The sequence below is a fragment of the Cricetulus griseus genome, chromosome 2, assembly GCF_003668045.3.
Source record: "Cricetulus griseus strain 17A/GY chromosome 2, alternate assembly CriGri-PICRH-1.0, whole genome shotgun sequence".
NCBI lineage: Eukaryota > Metazoa > Chordata > Mammalia > Rodentia > Cricetidae > Cricetulus > Cricetulus griseus.
In genome coordinates this window covers 18015474-18039203 of record NC_048595.1, presented here as the reverse complement: position 1 = coordinate 18039203, position 23730 = coordinate 18015474, and the positions used below count along the sequence as shown (strand labels likewise).

Below are 23730 nucleotides of genomic sequence, written 5' to 3'. Positions count from 1 at the left end.
TTTTCTATTTCTATGCACTTCCCCAAACCAGAGGTCATCAGCTGGAGAGAGGCAGGTGACTTAGTGTGTGTCCTTCTGATTGTCTCTCTTCAGATCACTAATCTTATATTTTGTTTTGCTTTTATCTTTTGAGACAATGTCTCACTACGTAGCCCTGGGTAGCCTGGAACTCAACTGAAATCAATCCTCCTGCCTCAGCCTCCCAAGCATACCTTCACCTTCTTATAGTTCCTGCTTTCTCTTCCCTTCTCACCTTAAATGCCTAGCTATAGTACTGGAAGGTTTGACTATGATATAACAGAGCAATAGAGACACTGGTCTCTGGCTTAGGAACTCTGGGTAGAATGAGGGTAGTATAAGTCTTCAAATAAAGATCCTGGTTAGCCGGGCGTTGGTGGCTCACGCCTTTAATCCCAGCACTCGGGAGGCAGAGGCAGGCGGATCTCTGTGAGTTCGAGGCCAGCATGGTCTCCAGAGCGAGTGCCAGGATAGGCTCCAAAGCTACACAGAGAAACCCTGTCTCGAAAAACAAAAAACAAAAACAAACAAACAAACAAAAAACCAGCCGGGTGGTGGTGGCAAACACCCTTAATTCCAGCATTTGAGAGGTAGAGGCAGGCGGATGTCTAAGGTCAGCCTGGTCTGAACAGGTCCAGGCCATACTCCTTTCTCCCAAGCTTTCTCCCCCACATGGTGACGTGTGATAGTGTCTGCTGGTGGACTACCAGTTCTAATACATGTTTATCTGCAGCTCTTGTTCAAATAGCAATTGCCGAAATAGAGATTCTTTCTGTAGTCTGGATGCCATTTTATCTAAAATGCCTTTAATACAACTTCATCATGAACAGAGAAACAGGCTTGGAAATACCTCCCACGACAGCATTGAGGCTGCACTGGAAACAAGCTATGGCAGTGTGGGAAGGCTCACAATTGTAAGGTGTGCATATGCCAGCACGGCCATTAACGCGGCCTGAGACTCAGAACGCATGCCACTGTGCCAGAGGCAGACACGGCCTGTTCTTATGGATGAAAGCTAACAATCACTGCTTCAGGGTGCAGAGTGGGCTTCTCAGTAGCTCTCGGGGGGGCCGTCACTCTGCACTGGCATGTTCTGGAATCGGTACTTTCACAGCGGAAGTGGGCAATTTTCAAGATTTGCAGGAAAATAAGCTCAGTGGGTATTTTCTCCCCCACAGATTTCCAAAGAGTCACAAAGCTTTAAAAACTAAGTATATATTATGGAAGGTATTTCATACCATGGAGTACTTCACTCTTTGGTGACAACTTTATTACATGTTGTTTCTGAGCCAGTGTTCATTCTCTTTGGTTACTTTCTTTTAAAAATGTTCAAAACCCTGCAAGCTCATGGGAAAGGTCTGAACAGATAAACATCACAGACCATGCCTCAAAGCAGCCATCTCCACCATAGGACCCCAATGACCTGGCTGGAGGGGAGGGAGTACATCTTGTGGACCTTCATTTTATCCTCCTGAAAGCCGAGTGTGGTATCAAACACCTGTAATACACATGTATTTAGTGTAGGGAGACACGGTTAAACTCAGGAATGGGAGGGCCGGAGCAGGAGAACTGCCACCTGGGCATATTGCAATCGGTGGCTCTAGGAGGGAAAATTATTTTAGATATACAGGCCTTGACTTTAGCTGTTCTCTGATATTGATCAGAGACATAACCCTAGAAAATGCACATCCTTGGTACTTCCTGGCTATAAGACCCCAAATTTCCTGTGGGTCACTTTTTGTAGATGGAATTCAATGCTCTCAAATATACCAGCCCTCAAGTGTCAATCAACTTGCAGAAATAACACCTCACAGATCTGTAAATTTGAAATGGCCCTGATGTACTCACTCACTTCATTTTCCCCACCAGACTCAGTATTCCTGGTCTGTTAGACAATCAGGCACTGTACTCAACTGTTCAAAGAAGGCTTTTCAAAGCATGGCAGTCAGCTCATTTGTTCCAAGCCAAAGCTGGGACAGAAGAACACCATGTAGTTTTAGGACATAGTAAGGGTGTGTGCCTGCTGTCTATTTTTAGGAGTTATACTGAGAAACTTCCTTTTTGAATATATGTAGGAAAAGAAAAGTAATAGCAGAGTTACTGCAGGACTTATTTCATTCTTAAAATAGCTCTGTCCAACAGGAGCAGACCAACGTCCTCCCAGGAGCTTGCAGTCATTTTAACTCTTACTATCTGCTATCAAAGGCTTATTTTCTACATTCATAGACTATCTCCAAAGGGGTTCCTGAAAGACTGGCTATTTTAAACAAATACACTCCCCCCCTTTTTTGAAACAGTCTCTCTCACTCTATAGCTCAGGCCAGCCTTGAATACACAACAATCCTCCTGCCTCTGCCTCCCAAGGAAGAGCCGCCCATCCAGCTAACAAATACACTTTTAAATCTTCACATTTCAAAAACTGTTCCAAAGAAGTAAACAGTAAATGGTGAGGCACTGGCAGAGTTAGCCCCCACGAGTGCTAAGCTAACTGGGGACAACTCTATGACAACTCTCCGGATAAACAACCATCAGTTCTGCCACCCGTCAAACGGCAGCCAGCAGTTTTCCCTAGACCCTATTAACAACTCGAAATGCTTAAAAAGTAATCAGTAAGCAAGGCTGCAACATTTATGTATCTATGTCAAGAGCACTGTGTGGGGCTATGGGGACGGTTCAGTGTTAACCTAGCACATACGCAGCCCTGGGTTCAATACACACCATCAAAACATGAATAATTTTCACTATCAGATCCTAGATTTTCCACTGGTACAATTTGTTTTTGTTTCTAATTTTGGTGTGCGTGTGTATGTTGCCTACATGTGTATCTGTGTACCACTTGCGTGTCTGGAGCCCCCCAGAGGCCAGAAGATGGTGTCTGATTACCTGGAACTGGAGTTATATACAGATAGTAGTAAGCTGCCATGTGGATGCTGAGAATTGAAGCTGGGTCCTCTAGAAGAACAGCCAGTACTTTTGAGCCCTCTCCAGCACCAAGAACAACCTCTTACTGCACCTGGAGCTCACCATTTTGGCTAGGCTGCCTGGCCAGAGAGCTACTGAGATCTGTCTTTGGGGACTGGGGGAATGTAAGTGTTCTTCGGGCATATTTGCTAAGGGGACAGAAGTGTTCTTGAGACATGCAAGACTACTTTTTTTTTTTTTTTTTAAGATTTTATGTATTTATTACGTACAGTCTTCTGCCTGCATGCCAGCAGAGGGCACCTGATCTCATTCAAGGTGGTTGTGAGCCACCATGTGGTTGCTGGGAATTGAACTCAGGTCCTCTGGAAGAGCAGTCGGTGCTCTTAACCTCTGAGCCATCTCTCCAGCCCCCAATTACTCTGATTTTATACCAGACTTGATTTAAATATCATAGAAAACATGGTATTCCCTGAAAAACAGGTTAAATGAAACAGACCACATATTATTCAGCTTTCTAAAACTCCTGTTCCATTAAGCTATGTCCCCACCTCGGTTCTCCCCTCAAGGATTCCAGATGCTATTGTTCATAGTTTAGCACCCTTGAGATCAGGGAGATGTCAGTCAGAAAGCAAAGCTCTTCATAGCTCTGCTCATCCATATTAAAGTGTGGCTTCAGGTACTGCTAGGCAGTTTCAGGTTGACAGGGCCAAGGAAGACCCGAGAACATTCAAGGGTGGCAAAGGCACTAATGGAAATACTATAATTTGAAAATTATATTGTTTTTTTGGTTTGGGTTTTTCAAGGCAGGGTTCTTTGTGTAGCCCTGGCTGTTCTAGAACCTGCTCTGTAGACAAGGCTGGCCTCGAACTCAGAGATTCCATGGGATGAAAGGTATTCACTGCCACCATTCCTTGACCCTAATGTTTGTACATGTTAGATCTAGCCTTAAACAGAAAGCTTGACTAATATGTGTTTTCTTCATGTGCAATCAAAGCAAAGGGCAGGAGGAGCATCCACGCAGAAGATAAACTACACACTTGCGAACTATTTCATACCACAGCCATTGCTTACCTTTTCAGGTCAACGGTTGTGACACTGAACACAACTCCTTTAAGCCAAAGAATCATGAAGAGCCTCTGTGAAAAGGGGCAGTTTCCTATGCTCTCTCCATCACTGCCAGCCTGGAAATAGAAACATTTAAAAACAAGGTCACAATGAGGACAGTCATATAGCAGCGCTTCCTATGAATTCCAATTAGAAATATTTATTTGGGATGGCAAGGAGGGTGAAGATACAGGTCCAATTATTTTGGCCTTTCATTTGCCTCAGCTTCTTCTCAGAAAAGGGCAGTCCAGTAGAGCACCATCCCAGATGACCTTGTACTGAAAAGGAGACCCTATTACCACTTTCCAGTGTGGCAACTAGCAGCAGCATCTGGCTGATGACATCTTAAAATAAGGATAGTCCCAATGTAATGACGATTTCATTTGGCTTATCTTTAAAAGTCACATTTGTTTTGAGTTTGAGGCCAGTTCAGTCTACAGAGTGAGTCCCAGGACAGCCAGGGCTACACAGAGAAACCCTGTCTTGAAGGGAAAAAATGTCATGTTTGGCTAATAATATTATGATTTGACAGAGATGTCCCACAAATTTTTTGGCATTTGAATACTTGGTCCCAGTTTGTGGCACTGTTTGGGTATGATTCAGAGGTGTGGCCTTGGTGGAGGAAGTATATCACTGGGTGTGGTTCAGGTTTCAAAAGCCATGAGACATTCCATTTGTTCTAGTTCCTATTTATGGTGTGAGATGTGGGCTCTCAGCTGCTGCTTTCAGCAGCCAAGCTTGGTGCCCTGCTGCCATGCTTCCCACTGTGATGGTGATGGACTTGCTTTTATTTCTCTAGAACCCTGAAACTCTCTATAATAAACACTTCCCTCTATAAATTGCCTTGGCCATGGTGTTTATCCCAGCAACAGAAAGTTAACTAATGCAGGCTGCTGTGTTGAAAAGTGCGCCATTCCCAAAGACACATACATCCCTGACACAAACAAAGGCAAAGTCTGCATGGGTCTTGATAGTCTTTTTTTGGGGGGTGAGGGTGGGGGAGACAGAGGTTCATTGTGTAGCCCTGGGTGTCCTAGAACTCACTCAAAAACCAGACTGGCCTCAAACTCACAGGGAGCTGCCTGCCCCAGCTCCCCAAGTACTAGGATTAAAGGTGTGTGCCACCACAGCTGATAACAGTATACTGTATAAGGCAACATAAAACCAGGAAATGTATAGATGTCTCCAAAGAGTCAAATAACTACTAATCATCTCTCATTTAAAAAGAATCATTCATACACACACACACACCATGGATTTAGGATATATATATACATATATATATATATATATATATATATATATATATATATTGGAATATCCTAATCCATGTTATTCATGGAGCAAGAAAATAAGCAAGCACTTTTTTATAAGCTTTTCCTAATCCTACAACATGGATGAACAGTTACCTTCCCTGAGTGCAATGATGAAGGAGGTAGAATTTTCTGAAGTCTTGAATTTTACCAGGTATGCCCAAGATTAAAAGGGAGACAGGGGTAGGGGTAGTATGGTAGCATACCCTATAATCCCAGCACTTGTGAGGTAGAGGCACGAAGATCAGGAGTTCAAGGTTATCCTCTATTACCTAGCAAGTTGGAGGCCAGCCTGAGCTATGACAACTCAGGATAGAAACACTGATCACTTAAGAGCACTATTTTCCCATCCCAGTTCATTCAAACGATGAGTCCTTTTGGGGTTTGGACGTACCAAAGCAAAACAGGGTACCAGAAATATGGAAGTCCATCTGCTTATTTACACACACACACACACACACACACACACACACACACACACACACACACAAACACAACAATATGAGCCATGAGCAGAAGGCAGTTTGCATTAAACTTCCTAGGCAACACACCAGATTTCTTGAATTTCCTTCGGGGTTAAAAAAAAAATTTGAGGACAGGTGGTATTGGTGCACATGCAGGAGGATCTCTGAGTTGGTGACCAGCCTGGTCTACAAATCAAGGTACAGGACAGCCAGGACTATGCAAATAAACCCTGTCTCAGGGTTAAAAAAAAAAAGGGGGGGGGGCCTCAATTATCTTCCTCTTATCTTTTGCTTTTTGGCTAAAGTAAGCAATTTGTTCTGCCATATCCCACCAGCCACTGCCATGCAGCTTCCACACCAGAGACACAAAGCTGTAAATCTCTACACCATAAACCAAACCAAAACTTTTCTCTTCAGTTGTTAGTTATCATGGATATTTTATTATAGTAACAGAAAGCTGACTAATACTGCAAGTATCCAGGCACACTTGGCGCTGCCCCTTGGTGAACCTGGTAGAGTGCTTCACCCCTGTGCACATGGCCCTTTTAAAAATCAGAACTCACTAGGCAGTGCTGGCGCACACCTTTAGCTCCAGGACTGGCAGAGGCAGGAAGATCTCTGTGAGTTCGAGACCAGCCTGGTCTGTAAGAGCTAGTTCCAGGACAGCCTCCAAAGCCACAAAGAAACCCTGTCTCGAACCAACCCCCCCCCAAAAAAAAAATCACACAATCTGAACAAAGGAGAAAAAGTAGGCTTAAACTAAATATACAAAGCTGGGCATGTAGCACACACCTTTAATCCCAGCACTTGGGAGGCAGCGGCTGGCAGATCTCTGTGAGTTCAAGGACAGCTTGGTCTACTAGTAAGTTCCAGAACAGCCAGAGCTACATATAGTAAGATCCTGTCTCAAAACAGTAACAACAAAGGAATATCGGCCGGCCAGCTTTTGATTGCATATGTCTGTGCTCCCAAAATTCAGGAGACTGAAACAGGAGGCGTATGGGAGGTGGGGGTGGGCCTCAGCACTTGCTTGAGTTTTGTTCTTCTGGAAAGGGTGTTCTGTCTACCATGCGTCTGCCATGGCTCTTTGCTCACTAGCCCTTCCTCCCCCAGCCTGTTGTAATTCTGCAATTGCACAATACCAGCATTTAACGAGAAACCGCTGGATTAGCTCCCACATTGCAGAATAGGGGTCAGGAGCAGATGCCATCAACATTTTAATGTTTTACTAAGTCAAGGTTAAGGAACTGCTCACTTAGAAAACCTAGTTTAATCAGTCTTTAGACTAGTCAGATTTAAAAATAACTAAAAGGGGGCTTTAATAACTTTTTTCCCCAGGACCAGGAGTAAAGGTGATGGGGAGGGGGGGAGCGCTGAAGGCAGAATGGTCTCCTTACCATTAAATTCTTTCCCTCCACACATTTTCTCAGTGATACAGAGCAATGTGTTACCAAAGAGAGTGGCTTAAGTTTTGTAATACTCCATTTATCTTTAGTGTGGATGCTAGTGGTCTAAACGAAATGCCTTGTGGGTGTGGAGGTGTACACCTGCAGTCCCAGAATGCAGGAAGCTGAGGCAAGAGTTTCTGACTAATAAGACTACACAGGGAGTCTGAGGCCAGCATTTCTTGCTCTGTAAGTTCAAGACCCCATCTCAAAAAAAACAAAACTAAAGAGAACGGGAGGGAGGGAGGGAGGGAGGAGGGAGGGAGGGAGGGAGGGAGGGAGGGAGGAGCTGCCAGGAACACTCTCATGACTTCCCGTGCTTTAAATTTATTTACAAGTCACAAAGCAGCAGCATGAATGACCCCAACATCTGCTATCTCCAAGTCTAGTCATCATGCTGAAACCACTGTGTGGGCTCTCTGGGTCTCAATCTTCCCACCAGGTCTGCAGAGTACACCGGAATCCCAAAGCTCAGACTCAGACACATCGGAAATTGAATAGTGGACTTCATTAGCTGTACAATCTCCAGTAAACTAACATCTGTGAAAGCTGAGTCAATACACATGTAAGGGATCGGCTAGGTCAGGATACCCATAGTGCCCAGCACGTGGTAAGAGTTTAGTAAATGTTTGAGTTTAAAATACTTCTGTGGCTCATGCCTGGTAGGAAGACAGGGAGCGACCAAGAAGGGGCCAAGGCTAGGTAATAAAGGTATCGAATTTCCAAGATGGCCAGCTTCTTCTTCAACCTCCTGTTGAGCAGCAGGCCCCGCCCCCTGCTGAAAACTGGCTCAACAATTCTGTCTGCAGGGCTTTAGATTTCTCTGCAGCTACCTGTCACACTTCAGATTTTTCCTGCCTTTAATTCTTTAATTGGCAGAGAAAACAAACCCAGTCAAGGGCCCTAGACTACATCATTTCAAGACTATTTCACTAGCATTGAAAAAATAAAAAATAAAAGGAACACAAGCCTAACAAGACCCTCAAGCACTCAGTCACTAGGATACCCAGAGTCCCTTGTCTTTTTTTTTTTTTTAAGATTTATTTATTTATTTATTACGTATACAACATTCTGCTTCCATGTATATCTGCACACCAGAAGAGGGCACTAGATCTCATAAGGGATGGTTGAGAGCCACCATGTGGTTGCTGGGAATTGAACTCAGGACCTCTGGAAGAGCAGTCGGTGCTCTTAACCTCTGAGCCATCTCTCCAGCGCCAGAGTCCCTTGTCTTTCAGAAAACGAGAAAGACTCTAAGAACATGTTTAAAATTTTCCCCATAATTTTTTGTGTTTCGCACGTGTGCTAGCTTGTCTATGTACATACACAATGTGCGTGTAGGTACCTGTGGAACTGTTTTAAGACACATATATGTATGCATAAGTGTAAGACTATGCTTATACATATATGTGTGTATGGCCAATGAGATGGCTTAGCAGATAAAGGCTCTTGCAGCACAACCTTGGTGGCCTAAGTTCGATCTCCAGGGTCCATGTAAAGGTAAATGGAGAAAAATCTACTCCAAAGTTGTCTTCTGACATACAGTACAAACAAACACACACACACACACACACACACACACACACACACACACACACACACACACACCCTGTGCCCACAGGCGTGCAATAGATTAATAACAACTCCATATGATAAAACTGAGTAGAGCAAAGCAGAAATAATCTTTATTTAGGAATGTCAAAAATCTCAGGCCATGGCCACCACATCATAGTACTATAATTTGATAAAGTCAAATTGAAAGGATTCAGGCATTATGCTGGCCTGCCCCGTTACCTGGCAGAATGCACTCAGGCAGAACTCTGGTCAGCCCATGAGTTCTAGTCTGCAGCAAGTGTAAAGGACCCCTTTTAAAAGACAGACCCCCACCCACTTATGCTGTCTTACCGTCTTACCTTCCTCATCTCTCTCTCTTAGTGTTCTGCTCTTACCCTTTTGTCTCTCCCCCTCTCGCTCTCCCCAACCAGGATTAAACCCTATGGTTAATGTATCTTGTATTTCATGTTACATATAGCACGCTGTCTTTAACTTAAACAAAAGAACAACACAAATGATATGGCATGCAGGAATCACTGTTTCCAAGCTCAATATTTGCAAATAAAACAGCCAAGGACAAGATTTTAGACTTGGTCCAGGACACAGCCAGAGCTGTGTAATAGGGACCCTGTTTCAAAAGAACAAAGACCTCAGACTTCAGGTGTTCCCATTCCCTTGCTCAGCATCAGCATGGCCAGCTCCTGAAGCCTACGCCACTGAGAGAGGAGCTGACCAAATACCTTTTGAATCATACAAAACTAAGCAGGGCTAGATGCAGGCCAGCGCACAGAGCATTTACCCCTGAAGATGAACTCTGCTCTTGCAAAACAAGCTCTTTGAATTAACCCAGTTAATACTTGGATCTGCTCACTCAGCAGAGGTGGCAGCTAGGAGCACTCAACTAGACACACTCTCAGAAAACTCCACCCACTCCCTCTAGTCAAGTGACCTGCCCTTGCTAGAGTATTGCCTCTTCTACAAAAAAGGACTGAACAGATCTCATTGGATTGTTATAGGAATCAACAGTTACCACATACAAAGGATTAGAAATAGCACGAGGCTCCAAAGGAAGGGGGCAGAAGAGGCTGCTGTTCATTGTTTGCCCTTTCTTACTTTTCAGTATGTATAATTCTCGTGCAACAAACATAATTGACATGTAAATTTACAGTATTTAGCAATATGGACATGAATCTTCCACCCTCTCCCCACCCCCCAAAAAAGGCACACCAAAACCTTTCTACCGAAAATACATGAAAATTAAGTAGGAGGGCTGGAGAGATGGCTCAGTGGTTAAGAGACTGGATACTCCTCTAGAAGACATGGGTCAATTCTCAACACCTATATGGCAGTGCAAAACTGTTTGTGACTTCTGGGCTTTGTGGGTACCAGGCATGCACATGATACATATATGCAGATTAAAAAATACACATAAAATAATAAATTTGTCGGACGGTGGTGGCGCACGCCTTTAATTCCAGCATTCCGGAGGCAGAGGCAGGCAGATCTCTGTGAGTTTGAGACCAGCCTGGTCTGCAAGAGCTAGTTCAAGGACAGGCTCCAAAGCCAGAGACACCCTGTCTCGAAAAACCAATAAATAAGAAAATGAAGTAGGGTTCCAGAATGAATATGGAAAAGCTCTGGAGATGTGGGAATCTTTGAGAAGTCCACAGAAGCAGGAGTCTCAAATACCTAGAAACAAAGTCTTCAATGAAATACATTTAAAATGCCAATTACCAGATTCCCGGCTTTGGGCCTGATTCAGCCCGCCTTTGGTGGGGGTCTGACACTGCAGTTTTTACTCAACATTTCTAGTAATTCAAAGTCTGATGCATTTGGTGGGTACATTGTATTTTCATAAACACTAACAAAGGAAAAAAATCTGAGGAGGAAAAAGAAAAAAATCCACAGCTGGAAAGAATTTGCTCCATGGTTAAACTCTCCTTTGGACTCTGCTCTTTGAAGGCCAGTAACTGATAACCAATTGGTAAATAACAGTGAGATTCCCTTACCCCCTATTAAAAGAATGCTTGTTGGCCCATAGTGATGGTGCACGCCTTTAATACCAGCACTCGGGGAGGCAAAGGCAAGAGCAAGACCATTCAAGCCTGGTCTACATAGCAAATTCCAAGCCAGCCAAGGCTACACAGTGAAACCCTTTTTCAAAAAAACAAACAAAAAGAATGCTACCCTACCTCATCTTAAACTAGAACACACTGAAATTTAAGTAATCCAAGCCAGTTTATAGTCTGAAAAAAACACCCATTGAAATTCAAAACCTGGCCAAGTATGGTGGTGGTAGCCGTTAATCTCAGAGATAGAAGCAGGAGGATCTTAGTGGGTTCAATTTAAAAAAAAAAAAACAAAACACAAAAGAAAAAACTTTTTCTTGGTGATGGGATAAGCACACTACCAAACTACATCCCTAGTCTTCAACCATTTAAAACTAAATTTTCAAAAACTGGGAATAATTGTTATGATCTGGAGCACAGAGGGGACCTTGGAGGATCCAGTGACTGGTGACAGGTAAATATGCCCTCCAGGCAGATTTATTGGGGGATGGGAAGGGTATAAGAGAAGGGATGGGAGGGAGAGAGGTGAGAGAGAAGGGAAGGGGGAGAAGAGGGAAAGAGGGAAGGGGAGAGAGGGGAAAGGACCTGCCTGCCTCTTCAGAGGGACAGTGGGAAAGAGGGAATAGGCGGAGCTTGTCTTTTAAAGGGAACTTTTGCTACAGTGCCAGGGTACTGTGTACCAGGTCTTCTCCGAGAGGCGGGGCCAAGGTGTGCTTGGATGCTAACAATAATAGCACCTGTCTGGTCTCTAATCCTATCACTCAGGAGGAAGAAGCAAGGGGATCAGAAGTTGAAACTCATCTACAGTTATAAAGCCATTAAAGAAAAGCCAGCCTGTGCTACATGACATCCCAGGGTCTAAAGAGATGGGTTAGCAGTTAAGAGCACTTCCTGCTCTGGCATAGGGACTGAGTTCAGTTCCCAGAACCCACTGAAAACGCCAGCCCCAGAAGATCCAACAACTTCTGACCTCCTCTAGGAGGCTAGGGTAGCCTACTTCCTTTACAGAAGCAAGTGGGCTAGAATAAAGAGATGGCTCAGTGATTAAGAGGGCTTGCTGCTCTTCCAGAGAACCCAGGTTCTATTCCCAGTATCCACATCTGCCTGGAATTCTGGCTCCAAGAACCTAATACCATCTTCTGGTCTCAGCAGGTACCAGATAGATGAGTGATACACAGACATGTATGTAGACAAACCATCTATATAGATCAAATAAAAATGCTAAGAAAAATGGTGGCAGTTCCTGCAGAACAGTAGCAGAGATTGGCCTCTGGCCTTTACTTGCACACGAACACAAACATTTTGTCCATTACCTAATCCTGTGAAGACCCAAATGAACACCAGAGATCCAGTAAGAACAAGAAGACTTGACTCCTGCCTTCCTATTACCTGTAGTCTACAGTGCTTACTCTGATGAGAACTCAGTGAAATTTTTAGTCTAAAATACACTGAAGTTCCCAACCTCATCTCAAGTGAAGTAACACTCGTTTAACATTTTCTCAAAAGTGCCATAAATTGCCTGGTGGTGGTGGTGATGCACGCCTTTAATCCCAGCACTCAGGAGGCAGAGGCAGGTGGATCTCTTTGTTTGAGACAGCCTGATCTACACAGAGAAACCCTGTCCCCAAAACAAGCCTTTTCATATTATTCTTTAATTTTAAAGGGAGAAGTCCAGCAGCTACTGTTTCCCCCATCTGAACCAAACTTAACCCATTACTACCAAGGTCACCTGGAATCAAACTTACTGTGTTAACTAAAATGGGCCAACTGTTTTAGCTAAATGCCCTGCTAAGTACACGTCTAAAGCATCCTCCTCATCACAGCTGCCCATGGTCACAACCACCCATGGTTACAGCTGCCCATGGTCACACCTATAGAGCTGGAAAAGACGCTTCATCTTCCAGACTCTCAAGATGTTTGTTGTCTGTTTCCTTGGTAAATGACCAAATTCTGATTCAGCTACCAACTGTGACTAATAGTTCTATTTTTAAAAGAAAAGGTCTCACACACACACACAAACACTTCTAGAAAGGACTCCTTGGATGTGACTGTTGTAGCAGAACTGATAGTATCTTGACGTTGAAATCAACACCAGAAGACAAAGTCAAGAGTAAGGAAGAAGCAGCTAGTATGTGATATGCCTGCCGCACATGGAGACATACTCTTCCCATATTTTTATCCATGTATTTCCTTGACTGTTGAAGCCACACTGAACTTGATCAGATTTTTCTGTTATTCACAGTCACAATTAGCTAAATCAATACTGTCGTTTCCCTCTGGTTTAGACTAGCTGGAAGGGCTGGGTTAGATCAGGGGATTTAATCTCCACTACTTCCAAAAGGGGCACAGTATGAAGAATAGAAGAGTATGTGATGAGAACAAGCAAGGGAAAGCTCTTCATTTGATACAGCAGAAGCAAGCTGCAGCACCCCAGGTGCCACTACACCTATAATTAGCTCTTTCTCACAGGCTGCCATCTAGACTACTCTAAGCCGTGAGTGAGCTGGGTAGGTAGCATTTGTCCCCCAAAGTCTGAGAACAGAACATCATACAGAATGCCCTGTACCTCTGTATGAAAATAGAACCCAACTCTATTTTCTCAGCATTGCTCCCAAACACTGAAGCAAGCAAACAAGTGGGAATGAACAGACCTGATCTTGTGAAGAAATAGGTAATATCAAGATAAATATTCCAACAGCACTAAGCACCTAAGGGCAGCCAAGTACTCAGAGACTGGACAGGGCCCTGCTTCAGATAAGATGCTCACAGGAATCGCCTAGACTAAGGAAAATGGAGTTTCTGACTGGGCTCAGTGAGCACAAGACCAGGCTATAAAAGACATCCGAAACCACATTAAAAGGCAGATTTTTATTCTCAAAGAAGAAACAATTCATTGGTTTGCTTGTCAAATGTTTATCAAGAGCTTTCTTTTTTCCCCGAGTCAGGGTTTCTCTATGCAGCCCAGGCTGTCCTAGAATGCAATCTGTAAAGTGGCCTCAGCCTCGAGCTAGATCTGCCTGCCTCTCTCTGATTCACAAGTTCTGGAATTAAAGGTGTGTGCCACAGGCCCAGCCTATCAAAGAGCATTGACCTCCATGTCTCTAGCAAAGAATGAAAGCAAAGTATCTGGTCTGAAGCATACAGGTGCTTCAACTTAACTACCCACTGTGATGCTGGAGACTACCTAACCGCTCTGGTTCTCAAGTTTTTCTCCATAAAATGGGGAAGAATGTGCACTTCAAATTATTATAACTATCCAATGAGTAAATAGATGAGGATGTCTAAGAATATTGTCAACATGTGCAAAGTGGTCGGTAAAAATACACTGAGTGTAGTTCTGAATTGATGGGCGTGGCAGGAGGAAGCGTGAGATCCCAGCACAGGACAATAGGTCATCACTGCAGAAAGGAATGAAAGGAATTGATAGAGACACTGAGGCCAAAGACCAATTTCCATTTAAGGCAATAAGAAGAACCTTCCTACTGAAAAATCAGGCTGCAGGTGTGGAACTGACGACAGACATACGGGAGCTAGGATGGGCAGGACTGGTTAGAGGCAATGGAGATAGAAAAAAAAACTGTAGTCCAACTAAACCACAAAAGTACAATCTTGTGCTCAAGGGACTTTGGAACCTTTGGGTTAAACACCTGGGTAGAGAACAGCCTCAAGGTGGGGGAGGGAGAGCTACAGCCTGCTGCAGGGTAGTGTCCAACCCTTCAAGACACAGCAGAGGAGTCTATTCCCCTGGAGAATCTACAAACCAAAACCATTCCCAACCTCAGCACACACTTGGGGAGAGAGGTAGGTAGGAATGAGAAGGTGTTTTGTTTTGTTTTCCTCTTTTCTTTTTCACATTTAAGAAAATGCAGCCTGGCGATGGTGAGACACATCTTTAATTCCAACACTTGGGAGGTGAAGGTAAACATATCTCTGAGTTCCAGGCCAGCCTGGTCTACAAAGGGAATTCCAGAACATCAGAGCTGTTATACAGAGAAACTCTTTCTCAGAAAACAAAAAAAGAAAAAAAGAAAATGCACTAAATGTTTATAAATGCTGCACTAACATTAAAACACTTAAATAAAAGAGAACTTGAATTTTAAAATACTGAGTGCATTACTGGAGGGAATTAACTGTGCTAGAGAATACCCCCGAACTCTTGCTCCCTACTAGAAGCCCATACTGGACAGGAAAGAGGGGTCTAATCTGTGCTAAAATCAAACCTGACTGTGCCAGCAGAACCCTTTTAAAAAAAAAAAAAAATGTTAGCTGGAGATCACACTGACACTCCATCTGAACATCGCAGGACCAAAATGGAAACTATGGCTCTGCGGGTCTATTCACTGTCCAGGAGAAGCAGTGGCTGCTATTTCTTCAGTAGAAATTATAAACCATATATATTTAAAGCCTTGACTGAAAGTAATCCCACCTTTTTCCCCAGGGACCCATCTTTTTTTCTTCCAAATTCTCCAATAAAGACACATTGTAAGGTGAGCATGGTGCCACACACCTGTAAGACCAGCACTGGGGAGGAGGGAGGAAGGAGGCAGGAATACCAGGAATTCACAGTCATGCTCAGCTTTATGGTGAAGTCAAGGTCAACAACACAAGAGACCCTGTCTACGAAAAAGAAAAGGAAACAAACAACTGGAATCCCCACACTCAAGAGGCTGAAGCAAGAGAACTGCTGCCAGTTCTGAGACAGCCTGGTCTGCACAAGTCCAGCTGCCTGGGCTACGGAGACCATGTTACCCAGCAAAAAAAGGAAAAGGAAAAGGTAGAAACTGTGAGGAATTGCAGGTGTCAGCACATCCCTGTAACTTCCAGCACTCAGGAGACTGAGGAAAAGGATAGCTTGTTTGAGGCCTGCATAAAATACATCGTGAGACCCTGTCACAAAACACTAAATAAATGGCTGAAGAATTGGCTCAGTGGTTAAGAGCTCTTGCCGCTCTTCCAATGAACCTGAGTTTGCACCAATGTCAGGCAGATCATAAATGCCTGTAATTCCAGCTGGCCTCTAAACACCTGCACACATGTGGTGTACATTCACACAGACATATGCACATAAATAAAAATAAATCCTTAAAAATTAAATAAACAAAGATTATAGTGAGTTCCAGGTTAGTTGGGGCTATATAGTGAGACCTCGCCTCAAAAATCAAACAAACAAAATTAATGTAAATAATTTTCCTCTTTTTTTTTTTTTTTTTTTTGAAGCCTCAAACCTGTCTCTGCCTCCCAAGTCCTGGAATTAAAGGCATGCACCACCATGCTCCACTATAAATATTGCCTTTACTTAACTCAACACATCTAAAATATCATCTCAACATAAAGCATTAGCCCAGAGTTGGTGGTGCACATCTTTAATCCCAGAGAGAGAGAGAGAGAGAGAGAGAGAGAGAGAGAATGGCATTTGTGAAGTCTTCACAGTCTAGTGCATATTTAGTAAGTATAGTCCATATCAATTCTAATTGGACAGGGTTCAGGTACAAGTGTCACCTTGGGCATTTCCCATTGTACTCTAGGGTGGATGTCTACATAAAAAAGCCCCTGGGAAACTTCTGCAATGTCATGTCACCACAACCACAGACTGAAGATGTGATCCAGACAGACCAATCCCGAACCCCAGCTCTTATGAATGACTTGTTCTTATTTCAAGCATCAAGTTTTTCTCATTTAATGAACTACAACAGATTAGAGCTAAGGCATTGAAGAACATGGGGTGTATCAATAGAACTAAATTGGCAACATAGGAAAGATGTGCCTATGTGCAAACACATGCAGAAGACATCCAGGCTATCCATCCAAACATGGCGGTTCATTCCAGACCCTGCTCTTATTTTTACCCATGTATTTGTTTGTGCCTGTGTATGGGTGTGCGTGCAGCGGCCTGCAGAGGCCAGGACTGTCACTTAGTCTCAAACTTAAGGTGCCGTTTCTTTAGCTGTCAAAGAACTGGGATTATGGGCTTCCACCACCATGCACGGCTCTGAATTTGTTTTATGTTTGGGACAGGGTCTTATGTAGCTCAGGCTAGCCTTGAACACAAAATAATCTTCATTGTGACATATCTAGGAGTGACTGTATATTATATATTAACCTTGCTTTATGGTACTTCTAACTCGGCCTCTGGGGTGCTGGGATCACAGGTGTGGTGGCCCAGACAGTGAGACTTCATTTTATTTTATTTTATTGAAAGAGAAAGAGTGTGTGTATGTGTCCCATGGCACACTTGTGGAGGTGAAAGGACAATTCTATGAAGTAGATGCAGTGAAACCCTGTCGAAAAAGACACTACCTCAGGACCTCTCTGTCAGCCTCCCCAGAGCTGGAATTACAGGCTCGAACCACCATGCAGGCATAACCATCATTTTTTTTAACCATCATTTTTTAAGTATCTTCTAACCAAAGATAAATTCCCCAGTGTCCTCCTTTGTTTATCAACTGATGATGAATCGAGGATACATGAAATTCTTCTGCAAGTCAAATCCAGCAACCCACTTTCCCCAGAGCCAACTTAACATACATAGAACTACAACCTATGAATAAAATAATTAAATAAAATAAAATGAATAAAATAATTAAATGAATGAATGAATGAATGAATAAAATAATTAAAAACAATGAAAAATTCCTCCCATCTGTGCTATGGCAACTACCTAAGTTTGTTTGTTTATTTATTTATTTGTTTGTTTATTTATTGTATTATGTACAATGGTGTTTTATAAAGGGTTTTAGGTCCCCCCGGAAATGGATTAAAGACAGTTGTGAGCTGCCATGTGGTTGCTGGGAATTGAACCTGTGCTCTTAAGGGTTAGCCATCTCTCCAGTCCCATGACCCATCATCTCTCCAGCCGAGCTACCCAAATTTAATGTGCAACCACTATTTCCTTTTTGTTTGGTTTGGTTTTGTCTCCAACTCCCAATCCCAGTAGTGGGATTGAACCCAGGGCTTTTGCACATATGAGGCAAGTACTCCACCACTGACCTACGTCATCAGCCCTCTTTTTACTTTTTATGTTAAACAATACCTCTGTGTCTGCCTTACTTTAGATATAACCAACAAAATCATTTGGAAATAAAAAACTCAGAAGTTTTTAACTTGCTCACCAATTGCCTTTGATTCATCTACATTTGTTTCCAGTCAACTATGTCTAACTGAAAAGTTAATTCTTGGGACCAGACTACGGAATCTCAGGTCTCAACTTTCTCCCCCACCTCCCACTCCCCATTTTTTTTGAGACAGGGTCAAAGGCTGGCCTTAACTTCACTGCACAGACAAGATGACAGTGAATTTGAGCATCCTGTCTACCTTCCTATTGCAGAGGTCCCATGCATGGCCATCAGGCTGTTGTATGCAGAACTGGGAATCAGCTCTTGAGCCTCAAGCATGCTAGGCAAGCACTCTAGTGCGCGCGCGCGCATCTCTCTCTCTCTCTCTCTCTCTCTCTCTCTCTCTCTCTCTCTCTCTCTCTCTCTCTCTCTCCACACACACACACACACACACACACACACACACACACACACACACACACTCAAACCCAAGGCTACAACTTTGGCATATAAAACAAACCTAGACTAGACAGCATCCACTTTACAGACAACAGCAAAGACCCATCACCATACATGCAGGAGTTAAGCCTGGCCTGCCAGTTACATGACTTTAAGACTTTAACCCTCCTCACTAACCTGTTATTAAGTTGAGACCAGTGGCTATAGAATAAGCTTCTGGCCAAACCCAAATTGCATGTTGCAAGCTTAAAGACCAAATAGACCTTTTTTTTTTTTGGTTTTTCGAGACAGGGTTTCTCTGTGTAGCTTTGGAGCCTATCCTGGTACTCGCTCTGGAGACTAGGCTGGACTTGAACTCACAGAGATTCGCCTGCCTCTGCCTCCCGAGTGCTCGGATTAAAGGCCTGCACCACCAACGCCCAGCCCAAATAGACTTATCTGTGGTGTTTGCTATGATATAATATGGAACACCACACACCAGCAACAGACATAATATTCTTTGCATGCTTTTATACCTGTAATATGCATAAAAGTTTGCCTCAGAACCCTGACAAAAATTTAGAGAGTGAAGGATTATCTCTTATATTGCCATTTACCCTACTGTGGTAAATAGGAGTTATGAAAGAGAGACAGACTCATTTTTCTCATTACCATGACAACACACCTGACAAAGGCAGCTTAAGGAAGAATTTGTTTGGCTCACAACTGGAGAGGCCACAGTCTATCATGGGAGGGAAGGCACTGCAGGAAGTGCTTCTGGCCACTCCACATCCAACACTAGGAAACAAATGGATGCTGTCTACAGCTGGTTTTCTCCTTTCCCCCTTCTAATCCCAGCACATGAGGAGGGGGCCCACATTTGGGGCAGAGCTTCAATCCTCAGTTACACCTCTCTAGAAATGTCCTTGGACACTCCAAGGTGTGAACTCTGGGTGATTACAAGTCCAGACAGATGACAATGAAGACTGACCATTCACAACTTCTTGACCTCTTGGTTAAAACCGAGTGAAGACTAACCAGTGGACCCCGGATCCTGAGCTCCTGGAATTTCTATCAGCCAGGAACAACAAAGAAGCTGAGAAATGATTCGGAAGAATGGCAGAATGGGCACTAGCTGCTGGACCAGAGAGAAGGAACTCGTTCTGCTAAGGCAGCAAGGTCGTCAAAGAAGGGTGCACAGCTATTTCAACTGATGCTCCGAGAACATCTGGCTTCGTAAACTGACTCCAAATTGTTGTTAGTTCTGCTCTAAGCTATTTCTCATAAGATGCCATGAGCAGCCAGGTATTGCGGCACAGCACTTGGGTGGCCAAGGCAGGAGAGCTCTGCAATTTCAGATCAGCTAGAACCAGAGCCAGACTCTGTCTACATAAATAAATTTTCAAAACCTTTTTAAAGTTATGCCTTATATGGCCAGGGTGGCTTCTCATAACTATAAATCCTAGCATTCGGAAGGCTGAGGCAAGACTGTTTGAGACTAGCCTGGACTCAACAGTGAGTTACAGCCAGCCTGGGCTAGAGTGAGATCCCCTCTCAAAGTTGTTTTTAGTTTTAGTGTTTTAAAGAATCCCAGCACTTGGGAGGCAGAAGCAGGCAGCCCTACGTGAGTTCCATGACAGCCGGGTCTACAAAGCAAGTTACAGGACAGCCAGGGCTGTTAAATAGAGAAACCCTGTCTCAAAAAACTAAAAAAAGATGATATGCCATAAAACTTCCCTTAGAAGCATGTCTTGGCACACTTGCAAAGGGCTCTAGGAAGGGCTGCAAGAGCTGAACACATTTACTGTGAGTAAAAAAAAAAAATGCTTTGGGAAGTGAGCTTCAAGAGCCCTTATCTGAGAACAGCATGTGCTCTGGCCAAAACCAGGAGATTTATCCGCCTTTCTGTTCTTCTGCTACCTCTATATGCAGCCAATCAGAACAAATCTTATTGCCACTTAACTACACTGGGATCTAACTAGTGAAAACACTCAATAACAACAAATTCACATAGAACATGTCTCTTACATGAGTCCAGCCCAAGCAAAAATATCTTTGACAAAGGCTTAACAGTTACATAGCCAGCATGAAAAGGGGCTGATCAGGTAGATGATACGGTCAAGAAATTTTAGTTGTTTACTCAAGGTTCCCTTTAAATGATTTGGTATATTTCAAGGGGCAGAGGTATATATAGAAGACCACAGGACTAAGCCATGTAGTAGCCTGTTCAGTGAGCCAAACAGCCAGGGAGGCAGACTGAAAAGTACTGGCGGGCCTCTTCAGCCCTGCTTAGGGAACTGTGTAAGTGTGACCTCACCCCTGGATCACAGAACTATATTTAGTTTATACCGAATATGGATGAAGTCCTGAGCGGAGCCATTTCCTCTCTCCACAAAAAGAAACTTCCTTGCTTTTCTTCTATCAACAATGCAAAGGGTGGGCTCCTCTGAAGGGGGAGTTTTAAAGAGAGAAAAGAAGGAGAAATAACTTGAGAAAAACATTAACAAATGAGGACGTAGATTGTTAAACTTGTCCCAGGTTAGCATTTCTAAACTGGAAAACACTTCTGAAATCCAAATTCACAATGTTCACGCGAGGCTCCTCTATGGTGCTTCAACAGACCCTTGAAAATACTTTACAGCACACTAATTAACCAAGCCCCCAAACACAAAGAGGTGAAGTGAAGCAATGGAAATCCTATAATTTCCTTCTAAATTTTTTTGTTGTTGTTTTTTTGTTTTGTTTTGTTTTGTTTTGTTTTGTTTTGGTTTTTTTGTTTTTTTCGAGACAGGGTTTCTCTGTGGCTTTGGAGGCTGTCCTGAAACTAGCTTTTTTTTTCAGGCTGGTCTTGATCTCACAGAGATCCGCCTGCCTCTGCCTCCCGAGTGCTGGGATTAAAGGCGTGCGCCACCAATGCAGGCTCCTTCTAAATCTTAACAAGAGGTCTTAGGGTAGTCACTCTGTGTCTCATGTGAGGTCTGAGGTTCAGGAGTTAGCACCTAAAAAGAAAGAGGTGGGGAGAAGAAAAGAAAGAATCAGACAGGAACTCTCAAATGCCTTGGTGCAGACCCCAGCCCTGCTATTTACTTCCTGGCCCTCACTGAACTTCATGTATGACACAGAACTGACATGCCTATTTCAGAGTTTATGTGCGATTAACTTGGCTAACACATATAAGAGCCTGGTGTACTGCGCCTGGCACATAATCACAGCCCAGTGCTGTCTATTATCCTGGCTTTAATATCTTGGCTTTTATCAGTTTACTGTGTCCTGTGTGGGAGTAAATTAAGTACTTTTAAAAGTTTATAACATTATAATAAGATAAAAGATAAAGTCACTTTATGATCCTTGAGTCACCTACTAATTACAGCCATACACTTGAGGTTTACAGCTTTATTACAATTCCACTGTGCTATAAGGAGGAAACTAGACACTTAGACTAGAAATGAATAGACTAGGAGACTGCAATTCCACCCTTACCCCTTAAAAACCACTAGCTGGTCATGATAACACATGCCTTTAATTCCAGCAATCAGGAGGCAGAAGCACTATGTCTGAGTTCCAGGCCAGCTAGAGATGAAAAATCTAAGCATAAAACCTGTAAATCAGGGCGTGATGGCACAAAAATGTAACCCAACACTCAGAAATCAGAGGCCAGAGGATTTCGGTGATAGCCTGGACTACTAAGTTGACTCTCTCAAAATGGAAAAAAAAAAAAATCATGTAAATTTATACTACCTCTATTTCTTCTGCTAAAATTAAATGAACTCAGTCTCTTGGGATGAAGATTTAAAAATATCTAAACACATCTAAAGAAAGTATTATTTAATATTAATTAATATTATGACCAATCAACTTAATAATTGTATACAATAAAAATAAAAAAAGCATGGAATTTGGTAGAACAGGAAACCAAAAAGCATTAATTCAAAGTACCTGTACAGAAAGAACCACTATATCCAATGTTAGACTGACTCTTGATCTCTTGAAATTTCATTACAGAAGAGGAGGAAGAGAAAGACACTCTTCCTAATGTTTTAGTCCTGAGAGCTGAGGCAGAAGGACCAAGATGGAGCTCATCAGTCCCCTAGTGAATACCAGCAGGACTGTGAGCTGCTGGCTAAATCGGAAAGGAGTCCCAATCAGATCCTGGGACATTTTTCATACTAGCTCTTCATTTCTGATTTAGAATGGAAAGTTCTCTACCTATTTGCAAAGCCAGTCAAGCAGATCTTAGTAACATCCCAGAGGTTGAAACCACACATATAGCACACATAACTAACCTCTGGCCAGTGCAGTCTTAACTGCATCCCAGAGGCAGCATAAGAGCAAGTGAGTGGGCCTGCTGTGTGTCACACTCTAAGTGGTTTTCTTATTAATACTATTAATCTTACCAAGCCCAAGAGTCAGATTCTACTACCTCAATGGAGACACCAAGTGAATCGGGGAGCCAGGGTTTAAACACAACTGCATAGCTCCTGCATCCAATTTTTTAAGGAGGGGAGGGGGGTGCCACAGCATGCATATTCATGCAGGGGTCAGAGGACAAACTTAAGTGTGAGTCCTCACCTTCCTTCCACCTTGTTTAGACAGGGTCTCTTGTTACTTCTACTCATGTCAGACTGGCTGGCCTGCAGGGTCTAGAGATTCTTATGCATTTCTGTCTCCCAGGAGCACTGAGATAACAGGCACATGCTACTGTGTCTGGCTCGATGGGTCCTGGGGTTCCAAACTCAAGTCCTCGAACTAGCATGGCAAGCACTTTACCCACTGAACCATCTCCCTAGCTCTCCAGTACCCACTCCTATCACTAGTACACTCTGACAAACAGCAATGCACTAAACTTAACTATATTCCTGAAATATGAATTCTAATCACCCACACCTTCTAAATGGACCAACACTCTAGTGCCAACACAGATGATACCCTCCAATTCTTAACTTGGGGAGATCTCAAATATATCTTCGCACTTAGAAGCTGAGGCAGGAAGACTGTGGGTTCAAGGCTAGTGTGGACCACACTGAGAAACTGCCTTACCAAAAGGGGGGAGCAGAAGAGGGAGGGGGAAGGAGAGAGGAAGGAAGGAAGGAAGGAAGGAAGGAAGGAAGGAAGGAAGGAAGGAAGGAAGAGTTAAGCTTCCAGTTGAGTATATCCTAAGAACCACTTTTGAGATACTAAAGCAAAAACAAATATGAACTAAGGCAGTGACTTTCCCTATTTTTTTTCATTTGTTTTTTATGGATTTGTTTGTTTGTTTTACAGTACTAGTGATCGAACCCAGGGCTAGTGGCAAACACTCTACCACTGAACTACATACATCCCCAGCTCCAACCCAATATTTGCTTCACCCT

General features: G+C 43.3%; 1 protein-coding gene across 1 annotated transcript in view; it reads right to left on the bottom strand.

The window, feature by feature from the left end:
• Positions 1-23730, bottom strand: part of Clic4 (chloride intracellular channel 4) — a 60028-nt gene that overhangs the window by 24186 nt on the left and 12112 nt on the right. The window contains exon 2 of the mRNA XM_027399668.2: positions 4012-4121. Within this exon, the coding sequence (XP_027255469.1) occupies positions 4012-4121 (110 nt within the window). The remainder of the gene's footprint in view (positions 1-4011; positions 4122-23730) is intronic.